Below are 24,406 nucleotides of genomic sequence, written 5' to 3' on the forward strand. Positions count from 1 at the left end.
ATATACTCATTAAGCACCCCTTAGGCTTTCAAAATGAAAAAAAAGAGTCAGATGTGTGCATTGAAAGTTATATTTATGCGAGTTCAGATGATATTCAAATTCCCTACCCAAAGTGGCTCATTATCCAAGTGTTCAGATTGTTGTACTTGTACCCAATTTTTTTTTTTTTTTTACTTCCGTCCACGTTGCAAGATCTTCATAATTACCATATGAGCCAAAAGGTTTGGTTTGAAAAAACGCTTCTAACACTTTGGTTACAGACAGAAAAGTGGAACCCAAGGCCCACAATTGTCTTTTTGATTAATCCAGAATTTCCTCCACTAATTACTTACCCTAAACATAATCAACTTTATCTTTTTCCCTCCCTAAACATAACTAATTTCTTCCCATTTTTCCTTGTTCATGCAAACAACTTCTAAGACATTTCAGCAGAACACATCAGAGCTTTCTAGGTCTCATTCCAGGCAGCAAAGAGAGGCAACTGAGACATGGAGACAGCTGGCGGCCTCAGCTGTGCTGATGGGAACCAGGAGCCAACAGCTGCAGCGGCAGTTGGACTGATAAACTTTGATGCCAATGGAGGTTTTGCAAACAGCATGTTGGAGCCAGATTTATCAGGGCTTCCTTCTCTGGAGCTGCCCAAACTTGTCACCAACGAAGATGGATTCGAAAAGTGAGCCCCAACCCTAGCTGATTCATCCATCAATGTCTGACTTGAGTGCACTGATTCAACTCCAATATAATCCTCCAATGCCATTGAGAAGGAAGGGTTTCTATAGCTCCCTGAGCCGATTGATTTCTGATCAACTGTTTGAGCACAATTGTTTGCTTGTTGCTGTGCAGCAGATTGGTACAATGCCATCTTCCAGTCTAGGCTATTCCCATTGTTGATTTCAGTTTGATTGGCTTCAACATTGTTCTGTGTTGGTGGGTTATGCTCAATGGCCAGGATGTTAGGTTCAATCACCTTGGTGCGCCTAGCAAACTCTCCGGCAAGTAGGGTATTGCTGGACATGATTTTTTCTACATCATACTTGGTAATGTCAAAGTTGGTGACCGCATTTGCGCCACGGAACTTGATTGCTGCTATGTCATAAGCTTCTGCAGCTTCCTCTTGGGTGCCTGAAATTCACTTCAAATTTAGAAATTTGGACAAAACCGCATTAATTAGCTTTGCAAGATCAAAACTTTAACAGTAAAATAAAGCCTTTTAATACGTGATTCTAGCTGGGATGTCCCTTTCGAACACAGCCTTAAAAAAGTTCATTGTTACATTTCATCAGCCTTATAAAAAGTGTGAGACTGAGTTGCCATATAAATAAGTCCTTCGAAAAAGTGCTTAAGCAAAGAGCCTCATGCAATTTAGAAAACGTACGCATATTACCAAAAGGAAAAATTCAAACAATGCATGAATTTTACCAAAAGTTCCAAGATAAAGATCCTTGTTTCCAGCAACCCTGCCAATCCTAGCTTGCCATCTCCCATGCTGGTGATGTCTGCAGAAAACAAAACCAAAATTAGCACAAAGTTCAACTATTTTAACCTTCAAATTCACTGTGTTTAATGCAAAGGAAAAACTGAAAAAAAAAACCTTGTCACGCCTCGGTACATTGAAGCCCCTCTCGAAAATCCACTGCTTTTCCTGAAAATCAAAGGAACACATGAATACACATCTAAAAATCTAGAAACATTAGAAATTACGTTCTGTGAATAACAAACCAAAATTGCTACCTTCTCAGATGCGCAACATATTCCTGCCGGCTCATATTCTTCATCTCTTCAAGTTGTGCAGTGTAATTGTCCAGCTGAAAAAAGACCAAGAGAATGAAACTTCAGCTACTATAAAGCTTTCACAATCTGATAAAACTCCGAGAGTTGGAACCCTACCGGAAAGTTTATATGAGTTGCAGAACCCCAGTACTTAAGAGCAGCAAGATCATATGCTCTAGCAGCTTTCTCCTCCATATCATAACCTCCTGCAGTTCAAATGAACAAATGATTATTTGAAATCAACAACAAATTACTGATAATTAAAACTAAAATTCAAAATTATTGTTGTAGAGAAAAGACATACCAAGATAAACTGCATTATTTGATTTGAATGGTATCCAACAGCAGCATAAACATGACAAGTAAAGAATTAATAGCATAAGTCAAATTTCAGTCGCAGATAGGGGCCAAAAAAAATTTCGGTAAAAAAAGAAATAATTCCAAACAAATAGTAAGAATGTTTTGTTTTTATTGACCAACCTTGCCTTCCTTTTCTGGTTTGCCCTTCCTTCTTACAGCTGTTGTCCCACAGATGTGCCTCGTATCTTCCAGTCCATCTATGCCTAAGGGAAGCAAAAATTAAACAAAAAAAGGTTACTTGAAGAACAATCTGAGAAAAAAGAAAAGAAAAAGGGTAACGATTTTCGCACTCCGGTTTTCCCCTTACACACTACTTCCATAGTTTTCGTCCTCGATTCTCCTTGGATTTACCGTATCCAAAGACTAGGAAATAAGGAAGGTGTGTGGCGGGAAAAAATGGGAATAAAAATCACTTCTCGATGACCCCCACACAACAATGTCATGAAAATTGGAAACAATTTCTAGTAAAATAACAAAAATGACGAGATGGTTTTGAGATGAACCTTGTGACACCTCTAAACTGTGAGGTTCTCTGCCCAAATGTGTCAATGGACTTCCTGTGAACAGGCTGCTTCTGGCCAAGCTTTCCGCAGCCCCTCTTCTTTGTTTCAATGGCTGCCACTGCACATTCTGTCTGAGTGGGAGAGATCTGCTTTGGAGCTGTCACACAGCTTGTCTGTGATCCAGGGCTCATGGACAGTGTCAGCGACTGCAAATCGCCACGGTTCATGCCTCCATGAACGGACCCAGAACCGCCATTCTCAACAACCATGGTTACATTGTTCATGTGGTGGTGCTCCAGAGCTGGGTGTGCAGAGTACTGCCTGGAAACCCAGCAGGTTTTCAAGTCCTCTGGCATTTGAGTCATTTGGGTATTCTTAGAATGTTCTTCCTCCAACTGGTTATGGTAGATTCCTTGGATTGGGATTCCAGAGTAGTAGGAATTGGAATGGACAGGAATGTGATGATTCTGCTGCTGCTGCTGCTCTGCCGCTGCATTGTAGTAGCTGTCTAAGCTCAGAGCCATGGCTTCTCTCTCCTCACTCACATAATCATGAGCTGCTCCTCCTAGAAAGTCCTCCAGTTTTGGGGATGTGTTGGGCATTATTCCTTCACATTAACCAACAGAAGAAAACAAATATCAAAACTTCATACAGACTTAACCATTTTGTCTAGAGAGAGAGGGAGAGAACGAAATGTAATTTGGGTTTTAGAAAGAAGAAAAGGACCTTCTGTTTGTGACCTTCCGAGAGCTTCCATGATGCAGAGAGAGCCATCTGATTTGAGAGGCATTACAGAGAGAGGAGAGTATTGAAAATTACCATTATCTCCAACTCCATAGCAGCAGAGCCCAGAGCTGCTGAGGTTGTAGAAGCTGCTGTTGTTGCTTGGGAGGGCAGCTGAGCAGGAAGAAGAAGAAGCATCCTCCATTTTCATGTGGGGTAAGAGTGAAAAACCAAACCAGTTGTTATTGTTACTGTTACTGCTACCATTGTTGTTATTGTTATGATCATTCATGGACTTCATCTTCCTCTTTCTTTCTCTCTCTTCCTTTTTTTTTGGGGTTTTGGATTTCAACTTCTTGCTTCTAAAATCTACTCAATCATTGACAGCAAATAATCTAATCATGTCAAAAATCTCCTTCCCTCCCCATAAGAAAAAGAAAAAACTTGGTTTTTTGTTCTCTAGCTCGTAGCTTCTGAACTTCCACCAAGAAAAACTAACTTTCGAAACACTCCCTTCTACGCACTCACATATATAATAACATCCTCTCTCTCTCTCTAAAGACAGAAGAACCTGTGGTCTCTTGAAACTAAACAAAGAGAATATAAATATATTTAAAGCTTCGGCAAGCAAAGCAAAATGCTGGAGGGCATCCGCAGCATATATCCCATAGGGATCTGTGTATGTGAGAAAGACCACGACTTTTCCTTTCCTCTTAAACCCTACCAAAAACCCAGATCCGATATTATCATAAAACCCTCTTACTTTTCCTCATTAATTACCCAAATAAACCCAGAAAAACTACACTAAATAAAACCCAGAAATTATTATTCTCAATTTTTTTTTAATAATCTCTCTCACTGTTCATTGACATTAGTCAGTGGTCAGCTGAATCTAGTGGGTGTGTGGTAGCCAATGGTGAGGAGAGAGGGAGAGAGCGAGGGACGTTGTCAGATATCCAAAACTAGTTTGCTTTATTTCTACAGTCATAGGGCCTTAAGATAGATTTGACGATCAGGGCCTGCCCATCCAGTCACTTCATACAGTACAGCGTTTGTGCCCCTCTGCAGCCTCAAAGGATCTACAAATTTATATTCTAATTAATGATTTTCAATTCCTTTTCAACTTTTTTATTTTCAAAAGGAACACATTGCTCTCTGACTAATTAAATTGAATTCAAGCATGCAAAACTCGAAACAAGAAGCTGAAAAACTTTACCATTAGGCTCGACCGACTTTGATGACGACTTTGATGCATTATTATAATTGATGGTCTATCTTACTTGCTAAACATCTGATTCTATTTTTCGGTATAAACGATATTATTATTTTAATTTGCATTAAAAAGGAGAAGGTTTGAATTCCAAATTCAATGTGTTAAAAGAAAATCATAGACACCAAAATAATTAACTGCTTGCAAATGTCCGACGAACATGTTTGTAAAAAAATGTTATTAATCCACCAATCAGTTTGGTTCACGACTTCAGAAAAAAATTATAATATCTGTAGTGGTAGTGAATTGAAATGGGAAAGAAAAATGGTAACGTAAAAGAATAGAATAACTAAAGGAAGACATAACAAATTTTTTCTTATGGTGGTTTGATAAGGATTGGAGTGAATGAGGTGTGACATATGGAAATGTCTTTACCTTTTCAGGTTCGGAAATGTAGACTCTTAAAAGTGAGATTTTTCATGCATTTTTTGTTACTTTATTGTTTAACGTCAAATTTTAAGACAACATTATAAAATATTGTGCCTAAAATATAAGTTCTCAAAAAGTAGAATCTATTTTTAAGAGAGTCACATTAACATTTATCTTTCTGATCACAACAGTGATATAATAATTACGAATTGGAATCCAAGTTAGATTTCTTTTGTTTTATTGGTTTGGTTTGGCATAATGCTCCTATGATTGGAAACAAATAGGTGCTAATTGCTGCAGCGGCCTCTTGACGTTTTCAGGAAAATTACAAAATTTATAAATTTTAAGGGCATTGAGATTGAGTTTTACGAAACACTTTATATTACAACAAGATATTAAATTTTTGCCGTATAATAATTAAGAAATAACAGTTAATAATTATGCATTATAAGATATTCCTTTGTGAAGCGAGTGAGAATAATAAAACTTGGTTGGAATTTAATTAATTGTTTGTTTAAGGAAGCCACATCATAATTTTAAGGCTAAACTTGCAAAATCAAGTACTTAGATATCAGAGGGGAACTTTGCTGAAATAGGTAGCAGTCCAAAGCAGGTGAACATACAGAGCATCTCCCTTTCACAACTTTAAATTCAAATTGCACCAAAGAACAAGTGAATTTCCTTTTTAGTAAAACAATAAGTGAATATTATTTTGTAAGGAATGTATGCTAAAGTATAGGAAATTTATAATATAATATTTTGATTTGAGTATTCAAATTTTGGGGAATAAATTTAGGGTTTCAATATAATTTGAGTAAGAAGAATGACTAAGAATCAATTGCTCATATCGTCCTGATAAATATAAAATTTTATACAATAAACCTCTGTACATTTACCTGTGTAATTGATCATTGTATGTTGTTCAACATGTAAAATGACTTGAGATACAATGACCAACCGATCTACAGGGACACACACCTAAAGTTAAATCCGTTGATTAGTATTCAACCGAATTAATTAATTCTGTGGCCAATTGCTTTTAAGTAATAAGGCAGTGTTTAGTCAACACCTGCTTCCAGACAAAAAGTGGGGCGTGGGTCTTATGATATGCATGAAATATTCCAGAAATTATGAGCAAAGGCCCCCCCCCCCCTCCCAAAACAAGAGCCTTTTTTGCAAAAGCGATTTCCTATCATCTTTTTGGTTTGATGTTAATCTGATCAGACACATCCAAACCTACCATTAACTAAATGGAACATTAAAGATTTCCAATTTAATTTAAGTTGGTTTGATTAACTAGTTAATTACTATAAGAAATCATAATTTAGTTTCCCCCCATCTTATTTTTTCTTACCTTTATTTTTTTTCGCTGAAAATGGCAGGAAGTTGTCTAAATTGCTTTTTCAGTGTTTGCCCTTTTGTTATTTATAGGGTTTCTTTTTCGAGTGGGATCAGTGGCTGCATGGGTTGTTTTTGCATGAAAGTTTTTCATGGCGACAGATTTTCAAATGTGAATGATTTTGGTTTGAACCTTGGAAGATTGACTGAATTTGGGAGGGAATTGGTGAATATACCACAAAAAGTTTTCATAAGGCTTTTTATTTTTATTTTTTTAACAAACGGCTGAATAATTATACAAAATGAGAAAAATAATTTGTGCCCTTATAATCTAATTTTTTTATGCGTTCTGATTTTGACAAAACAATATTTTAAACTCGTTTAATTTACGAGTATAAAATTTATATTAAGATACAAGAGATGTGAATACTACGTTAATCAACTTGTCTAACACCACATCAACTTGACCATACTTTTAAGTGAAGCAAGTGTAATGGGATTGATGTGGGTACGTAGTGCAGCTTTTGATTTCTAACTCTCAACGTTAACAGGTTAAATCATTTCTTTAACTAAGCTTAGTGGTGGCCCTGCCAACTGCATCAAAATGGACACGCATTGAACATGAAAAACAAAGTTTAATTAATTAGTGTTTAATTATAGTACCAATAGATGCATTACAGGAAAAAAAGCGGGAAAAGTGGGATGCCAGACGCACAAAAGGGACAACATTTGTCTTAGATAGTAACTTGTATTTTTGTAGTATTCAATTAGTCAGAGGTGTGGACCTTGGGAGGACAGCAAGAACCATAGAATTACAAAGTCAAACAGTAGAAAACAATTAAAATGCCAGTAATCACAAGCCAAAATTATTAAATTAACAAAGAAAACTCACACTAATCAATCACTAATTACATCGTCACTTAAAAGAGAAATAAATTAATTTCTTCACTGGCATGAGAAGACTTGTATAGACTACTTGTACTTTTTCTATACAACATGCGTCTCATATACATAGTTAAACATGCGCTACTAACGCAATAGTATAAATGTTTGACGCATATTGCATAAACATGTGATATACAATATCAACATTTCATGTACATTGTTAGCGTCTCACACGTCCAATGCGAACTGCATGCTTCGTGCAAGTTTTTCATCACCTAGCCATTTGAAAGTACTAAAAGATGAAATGTGAATAGTTTTAACGGCATAAATTTCCAAATTAGTTGATTCATCAAGTCATCTGCTTCGAATCTTCGTAATCACCAACAGTATTTGTGGTACAAAAGTCAACAGAAATTTGCAGAAGGATGAAGGTGCAGGTGTGCTTCACAAAATCACAGTGTTACATTAATTTCTTTGGCATAAGCCGCATAACAGTGCCTCCTCTACAAGAAACCTAAACCCTAAAGATTACCTGCTGCCGTTTTTCAGCTACCTCTGCTGCTAATATACGGTTTCTATTGAATAGGAGAGTACTATACACATTCTTTTTAATTTGGGTACATTCTTGTTTCTATTAAATTTCAAGTTTACCCTAAGTTATGATGAATTGACTAATATAACCTCCACTTCACTTCGCATGGTCCAACCTCAAATAATGGCATTCAGTGTTAAATGCTCGTCGGCCAAATAATTATAATTTAGTCATTGGTTAGTGATGAATTTTGAACAAATCAGATAATTTTTTAGATTTTAAACCTTTAACATTCTTTATTTAAGATAGTCTTAGACCTTAAAAAGAGAAGGAATTGTCATTGAATTTATCCACTTGTAGATGCGTGCTGTTATTATCAATCCACATTTTAACAATATCGCTGGATTCTTCATAATATACGTATCAATGATTATATTTATATGAACTTTTAGTGGTTAACGTATTGTGTTCGAAATTTTCAGTTGCTTCTTTTGAAGAGGTTTGAAAGGCTGGAAAAATAGTGTGTGTATGTACATGCAGTGACAGGGGAAAATAAATGAGGGGAGGGAGTAATGAGAATCACGTGAGGAACAGAATATCTAAAGAAAATCTAAGGAAAGATCAACACATAAGCCAAAGCAACTGTGAGCAGAAAGAAAGAAAGTGGATTATGAGATCACTGGATGGATGATGCCTACTCAACTCCACTGAGAGAAGGACATTTGTAGATCTACAGCTCTCTATCTAGCTACATCTATTGGGTCTGCAGCTGCAGCTGCAGCTGCTGCTACTGTGCCACTCGCTCTCTTGCTGTTTTCCTATGTGCAAAGCGTGTCCACACCCCACCCCCCTCTCTCCCCCCTTCATTTGCATGCAAGGCCCAAGTCTTCCCAAATTTACCAGTTTCTCTATCCGTCACTGCCCTTTCTCTCTCTCAGAGGTGACATGTCAAAGTCCAAGCCTATCTGTCACGTCACTATCACCTTAGATTCTCTCTCTTTCATTCCCTAGTGACCTAGCTACTTTCATTCACTTCTAATTAGGAGATAGACGACTGGAAACATGATCATTAATCCAAGTACCTGAATTATAATGAAAATATAGTAAGATAGTTGTGAATGCACCGTGAGTTGATCGTGATCGTTTTAGCTTTATAATTTCTCTGTGCATAATTGGTTAGAACCATTTCGCATGCATGCACAATTCTAAGACGTGCTCCTCTAATTACGAATAAATGGAGTATTACCAACTTAAGAAATCAATGGAATGTACCATATTACTCTATATAGTGATTATATCATTACTCTATTGCTGCTCAAAAGTGTACAATAATTGGTTGGAGAAATTCAAAGCATATGAAGATCTTCTTACATGGGTAGGTAGGTTAATTTAATTATAATTCGTTCAGTTTCGAAGGCCTTTATCATATCGTCACCAATCTCTGAGATTGGGAAGTGGCTTTAATGTTTAATGCTGGTGCAAACAGCTAGCTTTTTCAGATGGTATTCATTTGGGGTTTCCATTTTGCTTGTTAAATGGATGAAGAGGGTGAAAGGATGTTGCTTTTTTATAGAAATATGGGGCATTAGGTCCAAACATGTTCTGATCCATGACAGGAATGCGGTGAAAAAGAAGGATACTGAGCATAAGGATCAATTGATCAATTGATTCGGGCCGTTGAAATTTGATCCAACTGCTACAATTATTATAACTTTTAGTGAGACTTTCTATTTGTAGCTGTTGGATCAAATTTCAACGGACCGGATCAATTGATCCCTAAACTCAGGATCTTTAGATCTGGAGAGGATCTAGATCCGAAAAAGAAAGCCACCCCCACACCACATACTTATATTAATATTCAAAGCTCAATTCTTCATGTGAATCCTTCTATTAAATATAAAAATTCTATTGTGCTTCAGAGTACTTAGATAGTAAAAACAGTTCTAATTAGACCGCTTATATTTTAGTATTATGGAGCGCAAGTTGGCCAAACTCAATGTGAAAGGGGCTCCAGTGAAGTAGTCCTAATCGAGTATCAACTTTTACCACCAAAAGAATAGGCATGACTTGATCGAATGTTGGTCTAATTTGGTGTGAAAAACTACTCTAATTAAATGGATCTTTACAAGTTCTAAGTGTTACAGCAAAAAAAAAGAAAAATATAAGACAATCTGTACTTTAGCCTTACTCCGAGAACTACCTAAATAAGACGGATCCGCACAAGTTTTAACTTTTACCAACAAAATTAAAACTGGAAGGATAAGATCCCATCGTCAAAGTAATAAGATGCCCGTTATCCCAATGAGAATCTAACTTAATCATGAACTCATGATCACAGGATCAATCAAAGGTCAAAATTGGTCAACCATGACTGCATCAACCGTGTCCAAGAAATTATTTGAACCCGATGGGCTGTTAGATGAAAGATAAGAAAGGAAAGATAAAAGAAGTGGCTCTTTAGGCATATTCTGGCAGATGGGACACTTTAGGCAGCCAATGGCGACGGCTACATCCACAGCCTGCTTCTGCGTCTCAGTCTCAGTCTGCACACTTATGCCATCCCTACTCCTATTATTATTTTATATTTTGATTTATTTTGTTTATTATTATTAAATCCTAGAAGTAATAAATATAAAAAAGAAATTGTAAATAGCAAAAATATTCCGTTGCCGGGACTTGAACCCGGGTCTCTCGGGTGAGAGCCGAGTATCCTGACCAACTAGACTACAACGGATTTGGTTGCTCTTCTTGTGGTTTCAATTTTAATAACATTAAGTAGCCATTTTTTTTAGCATGGGCCACAACGACAACCCAATGGGATTTTTGTATAAGCTGTCAGGCAAAAGTTATGCATAAGCCTGGCCCGGTTATTTGTAATGGATGGCTTCCAATTGCAACTTCAGTGAATTCTTTGTTACCTTTTACCTCCTTTTATTTTTGGCTGATACAAGCGACAACGGGAAAGAAAAATTGAAACCTAGGATTTCAAGTACAAAAATATGATGAAACCTCAACTTTCTTTCGTATACTCTTTTTTTTTTTGAATCCATTCCGCCTTCCTGAAAAGTAAACATGCCCTAAGATATGACATTGATGAAGGATATAGGGGGTTGTAGTCTAGAAGGTCTTTGGTTCTAATTGAGAAATGGAAGCAGCTTCATGGCTAGAAGTTTTATCTTGATTTTTCTTAATTGATGGGCATTTTTATGCAAACATGCAACCAACCATAAGATCCTTTCTAAAAGATTCAAATAGAATACGACGAATCGGTATGAATACATCTGTGGATAAGGCGGTATAAGAACACCGGCCAGTGCAGGAAAAGCCGTTTCTTATGAGTCGATCTATTCTCTTATCTTTACATTTGTGCTTCTGCTTCACAGTTGCACACCAAAGGTTACACGAGTGATACCAAAACGTGCATAATCTTGATAATTGTCGACCATTGGATGAGAATAATTGATGTCCGGATTGGTATTAACTATGATACAGGCAGATCGAATTAACTATCATCGTCACCACCTTCGTACTAATGACGTGAGCAACTGCAACAAATCATGAACAGTTCAACGTTAGAAACAGTACATCAAAAGAAATTTGAAGAAGTGCTCAAAAGGAAAGAGATTGTCTCCATCGAGTATAAAGTATATTCAGAGCATAGGATTTGAATAACTGGCGATATACTCCCTCGATTTACAATACTAACCAAGTGCTAACAAGAAGATCACAAGGCAAAATGTTTAGTTTTATCCTTTCAAATTACGTATGGCGCTCTACATGGTTCAAATTCATGCACATTACACAATAATTTCGACACTGAACAGTTTTCTGTAACGAGGAATAGTTCTAGTCCCAAACATGGGAATGAGTTCCATTCTGGTCGTATGTAAAGAAATTAGTAGCCTAGTCCCAAACATGGGAAACAAAATTATCGAGGAAAGTTGGATTTGTCGAGGCAAAGTACTAGAGTCAAGTGATTAGATATTTCAAGACTGTTAAAACAGAAAATGTTAGTGTACCTCAAACAATTCAAATGGGCTACCGCGGCGATATACATCACTCTTCTTGCTCTTATCGCCGGGAAGAAACTTATACAGAAGTGCTCTCCATCCAACAAGTAAAACACCAGTGCTCCCCATTGTTACAAGTACGAATTTGATTGGTGGAATGTGGCCAGCTGTTGATGCCCTTATGATTATCCCAAGCTGCCAAAATAGTAAAATGGAAGATGGATCTTCGTTCGCCATTGCGTGATTTAGCAACACTAATACTCTAATGCAAAATTATTTAAGATTAACAAGTAATGCAATCAGTACAGAAGCCACAACAAGAAGTAATGCAATCTAACGAGATGCAATAAAAAAATAACAATGCCGGATATAAAAGAGTGGCAAAGTAGAGCGGAAAATCATAAATGGAACTCTAGAAATAACAAAGTTAATCCTCTTAGCAATCATAACGAAACTATGAAATCCAAATCGAAATCAAGCTTATGAACTTACTGGAATTCCCAAGGCCCATGACATAGCCGTAGCGGTAAGTGCCTTCGATTGTCCATTGACTCCACGTCCATCCTCACCAAAGCCTCCGAGAAAATATGCACTCAAAAACCATCCTGTTCAACCACATTCAGCTTTTCGTTTAAAACGAAAAAACAAAGGCCATGCTTCCTTTCAATTCAAGTTCAAAACAAGTAGGCAAAGAATAACGAACATACCAGCAATGAAAGGGTCAGCCGTGCGAAGTGTTTCGAATTCGAAAACGGGGAATCCATGGCTGAATCTTCCAATTGCAGCAAACGTAAGCAATGCCAAAACATCCCCTCCAGCAAGCAATGCCACATGACTGAAACACACAAACAATCCCCCACAAGCTGAAATCAATCAATGAACAAAAAAAAGTCTACCAAAATTTACCAAAAATTTACCCCCATTTGCGTAAACGAGCAGAAGAATCGGGCTTCTCGAACTGAATCACGCCTTCTAGAGGAATGTTGTCCTGACCCACGAAAACTGGTTGGTTATCGACAGAAGGCGGAGGAGGAGGAGGAGGAGCTGATGAGGCGGAGAAGCCCTGTTTGTCAGCGGAGGAAGCCGAATCGACGCCTCCGTCGGCCTTTGCGAGCGTGATATTGAGAGATTTTGAAGGGTTTACATTGGAGAAGAATCTGCTGGGTCTGTGGGAAGAGAAGAGGGGAGGGTTTGGGTTTGAGAATTTTGGCGGGGATGTAAGATAACACCGCCGAGTTGATAAGGCTCCGCTGGGCGCTTGGCCGAGCACCAGCATTTTCATGCCTTCAGTTCTGCGGATTGCTCAGCTGGCCACACTTGCAGCACCACACTTTTTCTGGTTTGCATATCACTTCCTCGTTTTTGTAAAGAATTTTGGGGTTTATATGTTTAGGATTTTTTTATAAATATTTTTAAGAAAACTAATAAAAAAAGGTTTGAAAACTTTGAGTTTTAACGATAATAACAAAATAAAAGCTAAAGTGAATACTACCAGGACTGACATTTTAATGTAAAAATGTGATTTTTTGTTAAAATAAACAGTACCAAGCTTTTGGTTAAAGCTCTCATATTTTTATGATTTATGTAACTTTAAACCATGTTTTTTGTTTTTGTTTTTTGTTTTTTGGAGTTTTAGACGTACACGTGTGTCATATCAGCATTAAATATAATTTTATTCAAATTAGGCAAAGGTCAATGAGGGCGGGATAAATTTGACAGACATCATTGATCGATTTGAAATAAGAGAGCCGAAAGTGTACAATTTGTGATAAAAAGCTCTTCATTTTTACTTTACAATTTTATTGGATTTTAGTAGTTTCTATATTTAAAAGAAAAATACAAGCGTGACCATATTGTGAAATAATGTTCAGCAAACGGAAAATGGAAAGGGGCGTGTAGCTTAAAGCAAGGGGCGTGTGTCTTGAGCGGTTAAGAGTTTTTAACCTTGCACCATATGTTTTTTGTTCGAATTCCCCATTCCCGAATTCCCCATCAATGATTTGCCAATGGATTACAACAAGAGGTTAAAATCTATTCACATTTTTTTTTTCCACTGGAAAACAATGCTTAGCATGTCAATGAATTTTACAAGTTAACCAATCATGCAAATGCATGCTTCTGTTCCAAACCTAACTTTCTGAATTTCGAATGAAATTATATCAGGGACGACATAATCCTGTGTACATAAACAGTAAGTTTTATGTTACCATCAAGACCTTTTTGAGTTTTTTTTCTTGACAGCAGTACTGTTGGATCGAGAATCGACGTCCAGCTTCTTCACTTCAACCTGAGATGGCTTCACATTAACTGGTGCAAGTCCACTGCCGAACACAACCTGATTTGGTTTGCCACCGGTGAAAACAGCAGGCCCAAGGATCCCATTGTAGCTGCCTGCCGCCAAGCCTCCACCACTCATGTAGCCAGGATGTAAGGCGTTTCCATAAGGAAACACCCATGGCTGAGGTGCAATTGGAGCAATGCCATAAGGTGTCCCACGAGCTGCGACTGAAGGGTACCAACCACCACCATAAACAGTGGTTCCATACGCAAATGGCCCAAGACCATTATAAGGTGTTGGAAAAGGAAGTACCCCATATGTAGGAGCAGGGCTACAAGTATAAGGAGGGTAGATTCTGGGGAATCTGGGCGCATAATCAGTATAACCGCTTTCGTTATTGCCATTCTCCTCCTTTGGCACAGCTCTCTTGACCTCCACAGACCTACCATTCAACTCATGAAAGCTTTCCTGCATCACATTCTCAACAGAATCCTCCGAATCAAAGGTGATAAAACCAAAGCCCCGGGGCCTGCGGGTTTTGTAGTCATGCATCACAACCACATCTGATACACTCCCAAACTTCTCAAAATAATTTTTAAATCCGTCCTCTGTCAAACCTGCTGATAAACCGCCAACGAAGATTTTCTTTGTTCTAAACTGAGTTTCATTCTCCACACTCCTACTCAACATTCTACTTTGATGTTGGTTTCGGGGTCTGGGAATTGCTTTTTTAACCTCTACCTATAAACAAAATCAAAGACCAATTACGCAACCTGTAAACTTAAATCTTTCATTTGGTTTTGCTTCAAAATACAGTACAGAGCACAAGGGATATATACATTAAAGTTAACATTTTTACGCAAAACATGTAAACTTTTATAATTTCGGTTATCCGACTTATGCAAGTAACTTAGGGGCAAAAAATTGAACTCTAGCATTTTCTCACTCGAAGGTTTTTCCCCTAATTTTCCATTCGGCTACAGATTTTCCCAGCAACCAAACACACAACAAGACAGTATGTAAACAGAGAGGAAGAAGAGTAAAATTACCGTTCTGCCCAGAATGACGTGCGGGTCTTCAAGGGCTTTGTCCGCTGAAGAAATGTCCGAGAACCAGACGAAGCCAAACCCTCTAGGGTTGTGGTTGCTGCGGTCCCTGGCAATGACGGAGCCCAAAACGGTGCCGTAGCTCCTGAAGTGAGCTCTCAGCGTCTCTTCGTTCGTTTCCCGAGAGATTCCCCCGACGAAAAGCTTAGCTTGATCGGAGTCCATGGGAGAATTGATTCCCCAAAACCCTAGCTGCAGGAAAACCCTAAAACCCCAAATTACAGCAAAATCCCTAGAAATTGGAAGAGAGAGAGAGAGAGAGAGAGAGAGAGAGCTAGAAGCAGAAAACCGAAATAAAAATTAAATAAATTAAAATTAAAATTAATTATTACCTAGCACAAAAATTCAAAAGCTGAGCTCACTCACCGAATTGCGTCCCTGAAACTGTTGAAAAATGGAAAGTAATTTCTGAGCAGAAGAACCAAAGTCAGCGAGTCAATTTTTGGTCAATGTTCGTTTATATATCAAAGTTGGGTTTGGTCTCAATGCTTTTTTATGTAGGCTGTTCTTATTTTGGGCTTCTCAGGCCCAATGGACACAAAAGCAAATGAAGGAATGAAAACAAAATATTTCTTTATCATGATATTTCAATGTGTCAGAATTTTGAGACGGTACGACGTATGTTATTATACAAGTAAAGAGAAACTTTTTTTAAGTGTCCCTCTACTCGTATGACGTATAACGTATATGCTCGTATGCCGAGCTCACTGAAAATTGTCTTCCATTATAGACCATGTGATTATACTAGCGTCTCTCCTCCTAGGTTTTTTTTTTTTTTTTTAAGTACATCTTCATCCATGTTAACACAAAAGAAAACGAGAGAGAAATTTGACCATCTAGTTTCTTTCTAGGACAAAATATTTTCATTTTCACAAAATTCCATTCTATGATACTTAATTCATGAATAAAGTATCTTCCGTATTATTGAATATCTATTACATCACGTGAAAATAATAAATTAGAAAAAACAAAGTATAATGATCCAAAATTCACGTTAATTAGGTAAGGTCAAATCTGTGATCGGACAAACAATAAACCAGTTGCAAAGGTTGGTTGGGTTGGTTGTATTTATCATGCAGGAGGACTCAATCCCAATGACCGGTCACATGCAGGGTTTTGTAGCTCAATGCTTAAAGTGAGAGGCACCGAATTAATTAATTATAATTAATAGTAATATAATCCTTGAGTTCCTTGCGTGCGAATATTCGAAAATCGTGTCCAAGTTTTCATTTCAACTTGAAGGATATGTGAACATAAGAATCTACGTTAATCATTTTTCTAATCAATCTTTTATCTATTGTTTAATTATTTGCATGTGGCATAAGCTTTGATCGAGTCATGTCGTTACATGGGACTTGGACTCGAGAGACTGCCTTACTAAATTAGTTATTGATGCGAATGGGTATTAGTCTACTTTTCGAAAGTCGGAAAGATTTATATAGATTTTAGAGTTTCTTCCTGATTATCATCTTGTGATTTAGCATTGCAAGAGATATTGTATATGTTAATACGAACCTAAATTAAGTTAATATTAGGACGTGCCGTGTGAAAGACTTATATAAGCATTAGGACATGCCGTGTGAAATACGAACCTAAATCAAATTAATATTGATGTTTGAAACATGGAACAAGAGATATTGTATATGTTTCGAACAATTATGTTAATACTAATATTATAATGTAAATTGAGGATGCTTCTCTCTTACATAACAAAACCAAACTTGACATGTTGTTTCCATGAATGCCCCAATTATCAATCAAGTATTGAAAAAGGGAGAATGGTAGTAATTAGGCAAGGGGATTAGTTAAATTAATCAAAGAAAATGATGATGCGATGTGGAGCATCTTTGGTGTTTTGTGCTTTTAAGAATTAAACGAGTCTCGGAGTCTCATGCATTTGCATTGCTCATCTTTGTCATCTTCTCGTTGCCAGAAACATGACATATAATACCCAAATCTCGTTCTTCATAAAAGCTAGCTAGCATTTGTATACACAACTTTTCATGGGGTTTTGGGCAAAAACCATGGTAGTGGAGGCCATGAGTGCAATCCAAATTCCAAGTAAATATATCTACCCAAATGCTCAAAATTATATGAAAACACAACTAACTTGTTGAAGTTTGATCCAAGGCTTCACACTCTCTCACTCTCAGACCAAGGTTCTATATATAGTTTAAGTTTATATATGGAAAATGGCACCACTAGGCAACGACTTGGTGATCTTGAGCCATGTGGTCTCAAGCTCCTAGCGAACGAGAACGTGGCATGCATGTAAGCTTAGACTTTTGTGTTAAGATTGTTCTGTTGTCATACCGTAAATCCAAACAGTTGAATAGTTTGTTTAACATATACCTAATGTTCAATGGTAACATGTTAAGAACTGTGAATCGCATACAACGGTTAGTATATTAATTAGTAGAAACATATTTTACTTATATGTATTTCTTCCATCTCGTTAATATGATTCATAGTAAACATGTATCATGTATGATCATAAAAATTTTCGTATTTAAGATATGAGGAGCAACAAAATACCTTAGACTATCTCCAAAGAATATGTCAAATTTTAAATCTAAAATTAAAATTTGAAAGCTTATGTGAAACTTTGGCATCTTTTAAACTTTTACTCTCCAACCAATATGTCAAATTTTAAATATAAAATAATAATTCATATGTATTTTCTTTGCATTGGGAATGAAAAGAAACAAAAGGATAATACTTTAAACCAATAAAAAAAGTAATAAAAAGCATTTAACAATTAATTAAAAAAATTTTGAGGGTGCTGTCAAATTTTGCAGCAAGAGGGAGAGATGTCAATCCATGTCATGCCACATCAAATTTAGCTCCTCGGTTGAAAAACATTAATGTTGTCTTTTGTTACCGTTATTGCTGATTTTGACAATTTGACATCTCTGTTATTGTTTAACATATATCTAATGTTTAATGATAACATGTTAACAACTGTGAATCACATACGATATTAATTAGTAGAAACATATTTTACTTATACGTATTTCTTCCATCTCGTTAATATGATGCATAGTAAACATGTATTATGTATGATCATAAAAAATTTCGTATTTAAGATGTGAGGAGCAACAAAATACATTACGGAGATATTTGAAAACTAAGAAAGACAACCTTGAAAATGTAGAACCTTGGCACCAAATAAATAGTTCTCATACCTACGAGGGAAATCTCGTCCAAAAAAAAAAAAGGCTACGAGGGAAAGATCGAAAGAGGGGGACAACTGGAGAAGCACGGTGGGTGTGGCACGTCAAAGATTATGAAGATTTGTTTGTGTTGACCAAGAACAAGGTGATACGACATGCCTTTGGGGGATTACACACTCCGCTTTGGACTATGCAAGCCCTAGAAAAATTAGGGTTTTGTTTTTTATGCTCTCCCACAACGAAACCCGTTGGTTTATTATTGTTGTTTCCTCAAAACCCAATGAATATAGTAAAAGCTAGCATTTCCCAATGCAAGACATTTGTGACCCACTATATCTCGAACCAAAAACCCTAATAACAAACTAACCCTAATATTATATGCTTGTGAGGTTCCCCTTTGTACTCCTTCCCGATGCCATTGGTATTTCCATGTCTTGGAAACCCACGGTAGTTTCTTCCTTGAACTCAGAGCAAGAAGAAGTGATCGAAAGCAAAAGACACATACAATCATGTCATTATTCAAATATTGCACAATTTTTTTTTTTGTAGTAATGCAATACGGAAAATACTTATAACCCTAAACGTTACAAAACAATAAAATTAAGGGAATTGTTATTAACACTTCAAAAATTTCATTATACACTCCAGACTTTCTATATTAGAAAAGAAAAATACACTTGTAAGTAGTGTATAATGAGATTTTTGGAGTGTCAATAACACTTCGTAAAACTAAATGCAAAATTTATATAATATACAAGTACATGTTCTTAAACAAATATTTTTATACGTTACACACAAATAACAGTTATACATATGACGCAAAAAGAAACGGTGGTGTTCTACTTCTTCACTCACTAAATATATAAAAGATTAACTTAGTTTAGTGAAACCATAAACGCCAAACTTAAAGTTTCAAGTGAAAACGTAAAAGAAAGAAGAAAAGTTTGCCACATGATCACCGTGAGCTCAACCAGGGACCCATGTGAATATACGATATGATCTTTTGGGACCCGAATAATTATGATATTTTGGTTTTAGTCTTTCAAAATTGAAAATAATAATGCAACCTAAAGTCTATTGTTCTTTTGTTCTTTCGTTGGAGTACAACTTGTCTTTTTAATCCAGTTAATTTGCATCACCGTTATTATATGGAGAGCGTACAATGATTGACAACTCAGGATGAGTAGGTATTCTTATTCAAAATTCTTCGTATTTAAATTATAAATTTTTTTGTTTATAATCAAAACAGTTCGTACTATGAATTATTCTTTAAATATCAATTTTTTACAAAAAATGAATTAAAAAAAATAAAATTATCTAGTTAATTTATTGTAATAAATACATAGACAAGTTCTAATGCATTTACTAATTCCGTTCATCTTTTTTTATACAATTTGATTACTAAACGATGTTAATTAAAGTTGATTTTTTGTAGATATGATATATATTGAGTGATTTATAATATGTATGATTTTGATAAACACAAAGTTCTGTAAATTTGCAATGAACAATTTTGAGTATGAACACTTACTTATCTTTTGAATGGTCTAATATTATTCAAATGGTAATACTCAAATTTAAATGTGAACTTTAATATTTTTTTTCTCAAGTGCAATATGCAAATGTTAAAACCTAAGACACTTAGTACAACGGTGTAGTAGTATTCCTCTTTATTTGTAAATAAGAGGTCTTATGTTCGATTATCGCCAAAAGCAAATTGAACCACATTATTGCTAGTCATTGTGAGACTAAGCCCACATCCCTCTCTTAGTGTAGATAATATCGTTTATTAAGAAAAAAAATGTTAAAACTCAAAATTAAGTTTAATTAGGGCATAAATTGCACCATTAGAAATTTAACGATCCCATTCATTTAGCTTTGCCCTATTGCAACGTGCATAGCCCTGTCAAATCAAATTATGTAGACAATCAGTTACTTACCATTAAAAAGTAAAAAATATTACCAAAAAAATTCGGAAAAGAAAAATTTATAAAAAGTCAAAAGATTAGTAGTACTACCGTAAGCACAGTGAGGTTCACAGCTGGATAGCAAATCTCCTCCACAAATATCAGAGGAAGGAGGGAAGGGATGGGTGAGTGGGCCCGTTTAGTGGCCCGTTTAAAAGATGTACAAAAGGGTGACGTAAAATGGGACAAGGCATCTCAAGGTGCGGCCCAGCCCATGCATGTCGGCAAAGTGGAGGCGAATTTGGTCTTCAACCAAAAAAACAAAATAATACTAATTTTTGGTCCTTAAAGAAATAACTTTCTCTCTTGAAGGCCAAGCAAAAAATTATATTTAATTTATTTCTTGGGGGAACAGTAATGGTGGAAGGATTTATGTGGAATGTTACACCAAAACTGCAGTGTTTCGGTTCAAAAATAAAAAGGTATTTTAGCCTAAATTATCTCTGAATATAATTCTTCATTTTTATTTTTAAGAATAAAAAATGAAAAGGCATTTTAGCCCAAATTATCTCTTCATATAACTCTTTATTTTTGTTTTTGAGGTTCAAAAATAAAAAGGTATTTTAGCCTAAATTATCTTTGCATATAACTTTTTATTTTTGTTTTTTAGATTTTAAATTAATAGAAGTAGTTTTTTATTTATATATTTTTAATCATTTAGATAATTTTGTGAGAAATTTATGATAAATATTGACCAAAATAACAAAACAAAAAAACCATGTGCAATGAAATTAATAAGTAATATTTGCATAATTAAACGTTACGAAAACAGATTGACATAGACCTTCTCAAATTTTGTGTTGGTAATGGCATGGTGCACTGGAGCCACCACTTTCAGATAGCTAAAAGGAAATTTTAACGAAAAACTTACGGTACTATTCAATTTAACAAAAAATTATATTTTTACACTAAAAAATCAATTCTGTTACTATTTACTTTACCTTTTATTTTGTCTTTATTATTAAAACTCAAAGTTTTCAAGTTATTTTCATTAGTTTTCCTTAGATAATAGCGAACGGTAATGTTATTCATATTATATTTTTATACCACATTTTTATACTATTTTAGCATTTTTAGATGGTATCTAATATAGACAGTTATATCATTTGAAAAATTTGTAAAACCCAATAAAATGAAGAAGAAAGACTCCTCGTATACCATAATTATCATTTAATTAATGAATTAAATTTAAAAATCTGATTAATTCAATTGATGTTACTGTTTACATCACGATGATATGAAAATATAATATAAAAATATGGTATGAATAATATTATTTAATAAGAAATTGGACAAAACAGGAGTAGGAGGGGACAGGGGAGACAAGTCGTGGTTCCACGCGGCAGTTTGGTCACCACAACCACTCTTGACACGTCAACGTCATGCACTAACCACTTCTCTGACTCCAGACGGTACCCTCCTCCTTCCTTTTCTCTCCTCCGAGAGGGGAAAGTGGGACAGAGGCAAAGAGAGATAGAAAGGGAAAGGAACAGTGTGAAGAGAAATGTGAAAGAGACTTTTAAAAGAAATTTCAAAAATTTCCTGTTACGTCATTTTTTTAGTACAATATTTGTGAAAATAAGTTGATGAAGTTTAAAAAAAATTCTACTTTAAAAAGTCGCTCTAACATTTATCAAGGTGTGAATTCCCATATCCCATGCACTACTTTTAAGTTGGTGTTCACACATACTCATTTTTATTTATATATATAATTTTTTAAATTGTTGGATGAATAGATTAAAAAAGATCAAAACGATAGTAATTAATAGAGAGTATGTAAAAATGTGCTTATAGCATCATTCTATTTTTTACTTTTATTATTGTTCGGAAACAATAATATCCAAAATGTTACCTAATCAAAATATACATATAGTGTTATCATTAATATAGTATTTAATGACATATGCTTAAGCAAATATATCTGTTAATTGATTTCAAATAATTTTTACATATATTTTTAGGTATGATTTAGTAATTTTCTTGTGATAATGGCTCCTTGGTTTGTATTGTTTTAGAATTGGACGAAGATCCTGTTGTAATATTGTTATGTTAAAAAATTACTACCTTTTTGTTTCGAAATCTCGTAATTCTATAAATTTTACTAATATCAACCGACTACACTACACTCGCTCTGTATGAATAATTTTAAAATCATACAAATGTGAGTCTCGTCATGACCATATACATTTGCAGCTGAATGCATATACCATAATAATCGTACCACTACTTAATTAAATTATAGCTCACATCACAAATAGTGACCAAAGTACGACTAAACTATACATTATGTGATTAAAAGCTATAATTTTCAACATCTCCATAGTTGTCATGTGACATCCCCATCGCTTAGGGGAGTGATCCTTATATGTATATTCTCATCCCTACTTAGCATGAGGCATTTTGGGAGCTCACTGGCTTCAGGTTCCGTAGGAACTCCGAAGTTAAGCGAGTCGAGCGCGAGAGCACTCCCAGGATGGATGACCCATTGGGAAGTTCTCGTGTGAGTTCCCATAAACAAAACCGTGAGAGCGTGGTCGAGATCCAAAGCGGACAATATCGTGCTACGGTGGTGGAGTGGGCCTGAGAAGTGGTCCCCCCCCGGGGGCGAGATGTGTCAATTTAGTATCAGAGTCTATCCCTGCCCGTGGTGTGTCGACGAGGACGTCGGGCCCCTAAGGGGAGTGGATTGTGACATCCCACATTGCCCAGGGGAGTGATCCTTATATGTATATTCTCATCCCTACCTAGCACGAGACTTTTTGGGAGCTCACTGGCTTTGGGTTCCGTAGGAACTCCGAAGTTAAGTGAGTAGCGCGCGAGAGCACTCTTAGGATGAGTGACCCATTGTGAAGTTCTCATGTGAGTTTCTAGAAACAAAACCGTGAGGGCATGGTCAGGGCCCAAAACGGACCATATCACGCTAAAACCGTGAGGGCATGGTCAGAGCCCAAAACGGACCATATCACGCTACGGTGGTGGAGCGGGCCCGGAAGTGGTCTCCCCTCAGACCGGGATGTGTCATGTCATAACTGGAAGATAGTTTTTGTAAGGATTAATACAAATCTATAAAAATCAAGAATAATTTGTCTTCCTACCATCAATTTTTTACAAGGAAACATCAAGCATGATTTTCCAAGAACCATCATTTTCCATCTTCTTTTTATTTTTGTCCATTTTAGAAGTCTTAATTAATTAATTTCTCCATTTTAAAGGTGCTATAATTAACCAAAAAAATTAAAGTAGTATGAATTTGTGAAGCATGCATAGATGAAATAAGCCATGCTACGTACAACTGGAATAAAATCGTAGGGTTTTGCTTTTCATGCATGCCAATGTTGTCGAAGCTTCACAGTTAGGAGACACACTGCCGGATATTTATGCATGCATGCATCCAAGTACTTGTGTAGGTACGGCCACTGTAAATTAACAAACCAATGCAGGAAAAAAAAATCATTCGTTAATTATTCTTCCCAATAATTAATATGTTTTACTTTTTTCACTTGGATTATATGCAGTCTCACTGATATCTGAGACAATTTCCACTTTCTTAAATATCTTATACTTTTACCGTTCCAACCTGTGAATTTTGCTTCAAATCTTATTCACCTGGATCTCGCCGCCGACAATCGGTTTATGCTAGGCACCACATTTCGTTTTGTATAGTGTGTATTTCACGAGAAAATTCTTCGATCCAACCTCCACATAATCACGTGATGCTGCTGTAATTTTCACACAGTTATGTAATGTTATTGGTTAATCAATGTTATACCTTTTCTCGGCCACAACACAGTACTTTGTATCACATATATGGTATGATTTAAGATGAGAATATATATTTTTATAAATCCTTTTTCTAAACTACATATATGTACGAAGTTCTGATGTGGCTAACACTTAGAACAAATCTAGCTAGAGATATATAAGGGAACTGGTATTTATTTGGAGGAACAACCCTCACCGCAGCAATAAAGCAATCGTGTACACGTATGCAAACCACATTAAACTCATACAAGAACAAGCCAGCTGCATCCTGCAGGCATTTTTACAAACATCTGATGCTCAGGACTTCTGTAGCTAACTCTGGTGTGAGACAAAAGGATCAAATAACATATATGAAGATGC

General features: G+C 35.9%; 3 protein-coding genes and 1 non-coding gene across 6 annotated transcripts; all 4 read right to left on the reverse strand.

Moving 5' to 3' along the window:
* Positions 1 to 162: 162 nt before the first annotated feature.
* LOC137747937 (AP2-like ethylene-responsive transcription factor ANT) lies at positions 163 to 4,119 on the reverse strand. Its single transcript, XM_068488064.1, has 9 exons — positions 3,360 to 4,119; positions 2,634 to 3,240; positions 2,251 to 2,333; positions 2,075 to 2,083; positions 1,888 to 1,976; positions 1,732 to 1,805; positions 1,592 to 1,642; positions 1,420 to 1,496; positions 163 to 1,122 (listed from the first exon to the last, which is right to left on the reverse strand). The coding sequence occupies exons 1-9, from the start codon at positions 3,655 to 3,657 to the stop codon at positions 449 to 451; spliced, it is 1,962 nt and encodes a 653-aa protein (XP_068344165.1). The 5' UTR covers positions 3,658 to 4,119; the 3' UTR covers positions 163 to 448.
* A 6,292-nt stretch (positions 4,120 to 10,411) lies between these two features.
* TRNAE-CUC (transfer RNA glutamic acid (anticodon CUC)) lies at positions 10,412 to 10,484 on the reverse strand. Its single transcript has one exon. It is a non-coding gene; the product is annotated as a tRNA-Glu (tRNA).
* A 325-nt stretch (positions 10,485 to 10,809) lies between these two features.
* Positions 10,810 to 13,099, reverse strand: LOC137717076 (uncharacterized). The gene is made up of 5 exons (XM_068456390.1): positions 12,678 to 13,099; positions 12,468 to 12,595; positions 12,253 to 12,365; positions 11,770 to 11,955; positions 10,810 to 11,295 (listed from the first exon to the last, which is right to left on the reverse strand). The coding sequence occupies exons 1-5, from the start codon at positions 13,040 to 13,042 to the stop codon at positions 11,266 to 11,268; spliced, it is 822 nt and encodes a 273-aa protein (XP_068312491.1). The 5' UTR covers positions 13,043 to 13,099; the 3' UTR covers positions 10,810 to 11,265.
* A 656-nt stretch (positions 13,100 to 13,755) lies between these two features.
* Positions 13,756 to 15,566, reverse strand: LOC137715545 (RNA-binding protein 1-like). Of its 3 annotated transcripts, none has more exons than XM_068454901.1 (3): positions 15,477 to 15,566; positions 15,088 to 15,336; positions 13,756 to 14,779 (listed from the first exon to the last, which is right to left on the reverse strand). In XM_068454901.1, exons 2-3 carry the CDS (start codon positions 15,307 to 15,309, stop codon positions 13,970 to 13,972), a joined length of 1,032 nt encoding a protein of 343 aa, XP_068311002.1. In that variant the 5' UTR covers positions 15,310 to 15,336; positions 15,477 to 15,566; the 3' UTR covers positions 13,756 to 13,969. The 3 variants fall into 3 exon arrangements, with proteins under 3 accessions (XP_068311002.1, XP_068311000.1, XP_068310995.1); XM_068454899.1 differs by having other exon boundaries at positions 15,088 to 15,349; positions 15,477 to 15,557; XM_068454894.1 differs by lacking the exon at positions 15,477 to 15,566 and having other exon boundaries at positions 13,757 to 14,779; positions 15,088 to 15,410.
* Positions 15,567 to 24,406: the final 8,840 nt, after the last annotated feature.

Source organism: Pyrus communis, chromosome 1 (genome assembly GCF_963583255.1).
Source record: "Pyrus communis chromosome 1, drPyrComm1.1, whole genome shotgun sequence".
Classification (NCBI taxonomy): Eukaryota; Viridiplantae; Streptophyta; class Magnoliopsida; order Rosales; family Rosaceae; genus Pyrus; species Pyrus communis.

Coding starts and splice junctions, on each gene's coding strand:
- LOC137747937 (XM_068488064.1), bottom strand. CDS start 3,657: ATGAAGTCCATGAATGATCATAACAATAACAACAATGGTAGCAGTAAC. Junction 1,806..1,887: donor CAACTCATATAAACTTTCCG/GTAGGGTTCCAA, acceptor GTCTTTTTTCAG/CTGGACAATTACACTGCACA. Junction 1,643..1,731: donor TATGTTGCGCATCTGAGAAG/GTAGCAATTTTG, acceptor TTTGATTTTCAG/GAAAAGCAGTGGATTTTCGA.
- LOC137717076 (XM_068456390.1), bottom strand. CDS start 13,042: ATGAAAATGCTGGTGCTCGGCCAAGCGCCCAGCGGAGCCTTATCAACT. Junction 12,596..12,677: donor GCTCGTTTACGCAAATGGGG/GTAAATTTTTGG, acceptor TGTGTGTTTCAG/TCATGTGGCATTGCTTGCTG. Junction 11,296..11,769: donor GCCCATTTGAATTGTTTGAG/GTACACTAACAT, acceptor GATTTGTTGCAG/TTGCTCACGTCATTAGTACG.
- LOC137715545 (XM_068454901.1), bottom strand. CDS start 15,309: ATGGACTCCGATCAAGCTAAGCTTTTCGTCGGGGGAATCTCTCGGGAA. Junction 14,780..15,087: donor ACGTCATTCTGGGCAGAACG/GTAATTTTACTC, acceptor TTTTGTTTATAG/GTAGAGGTTAAAAAAGCAAT.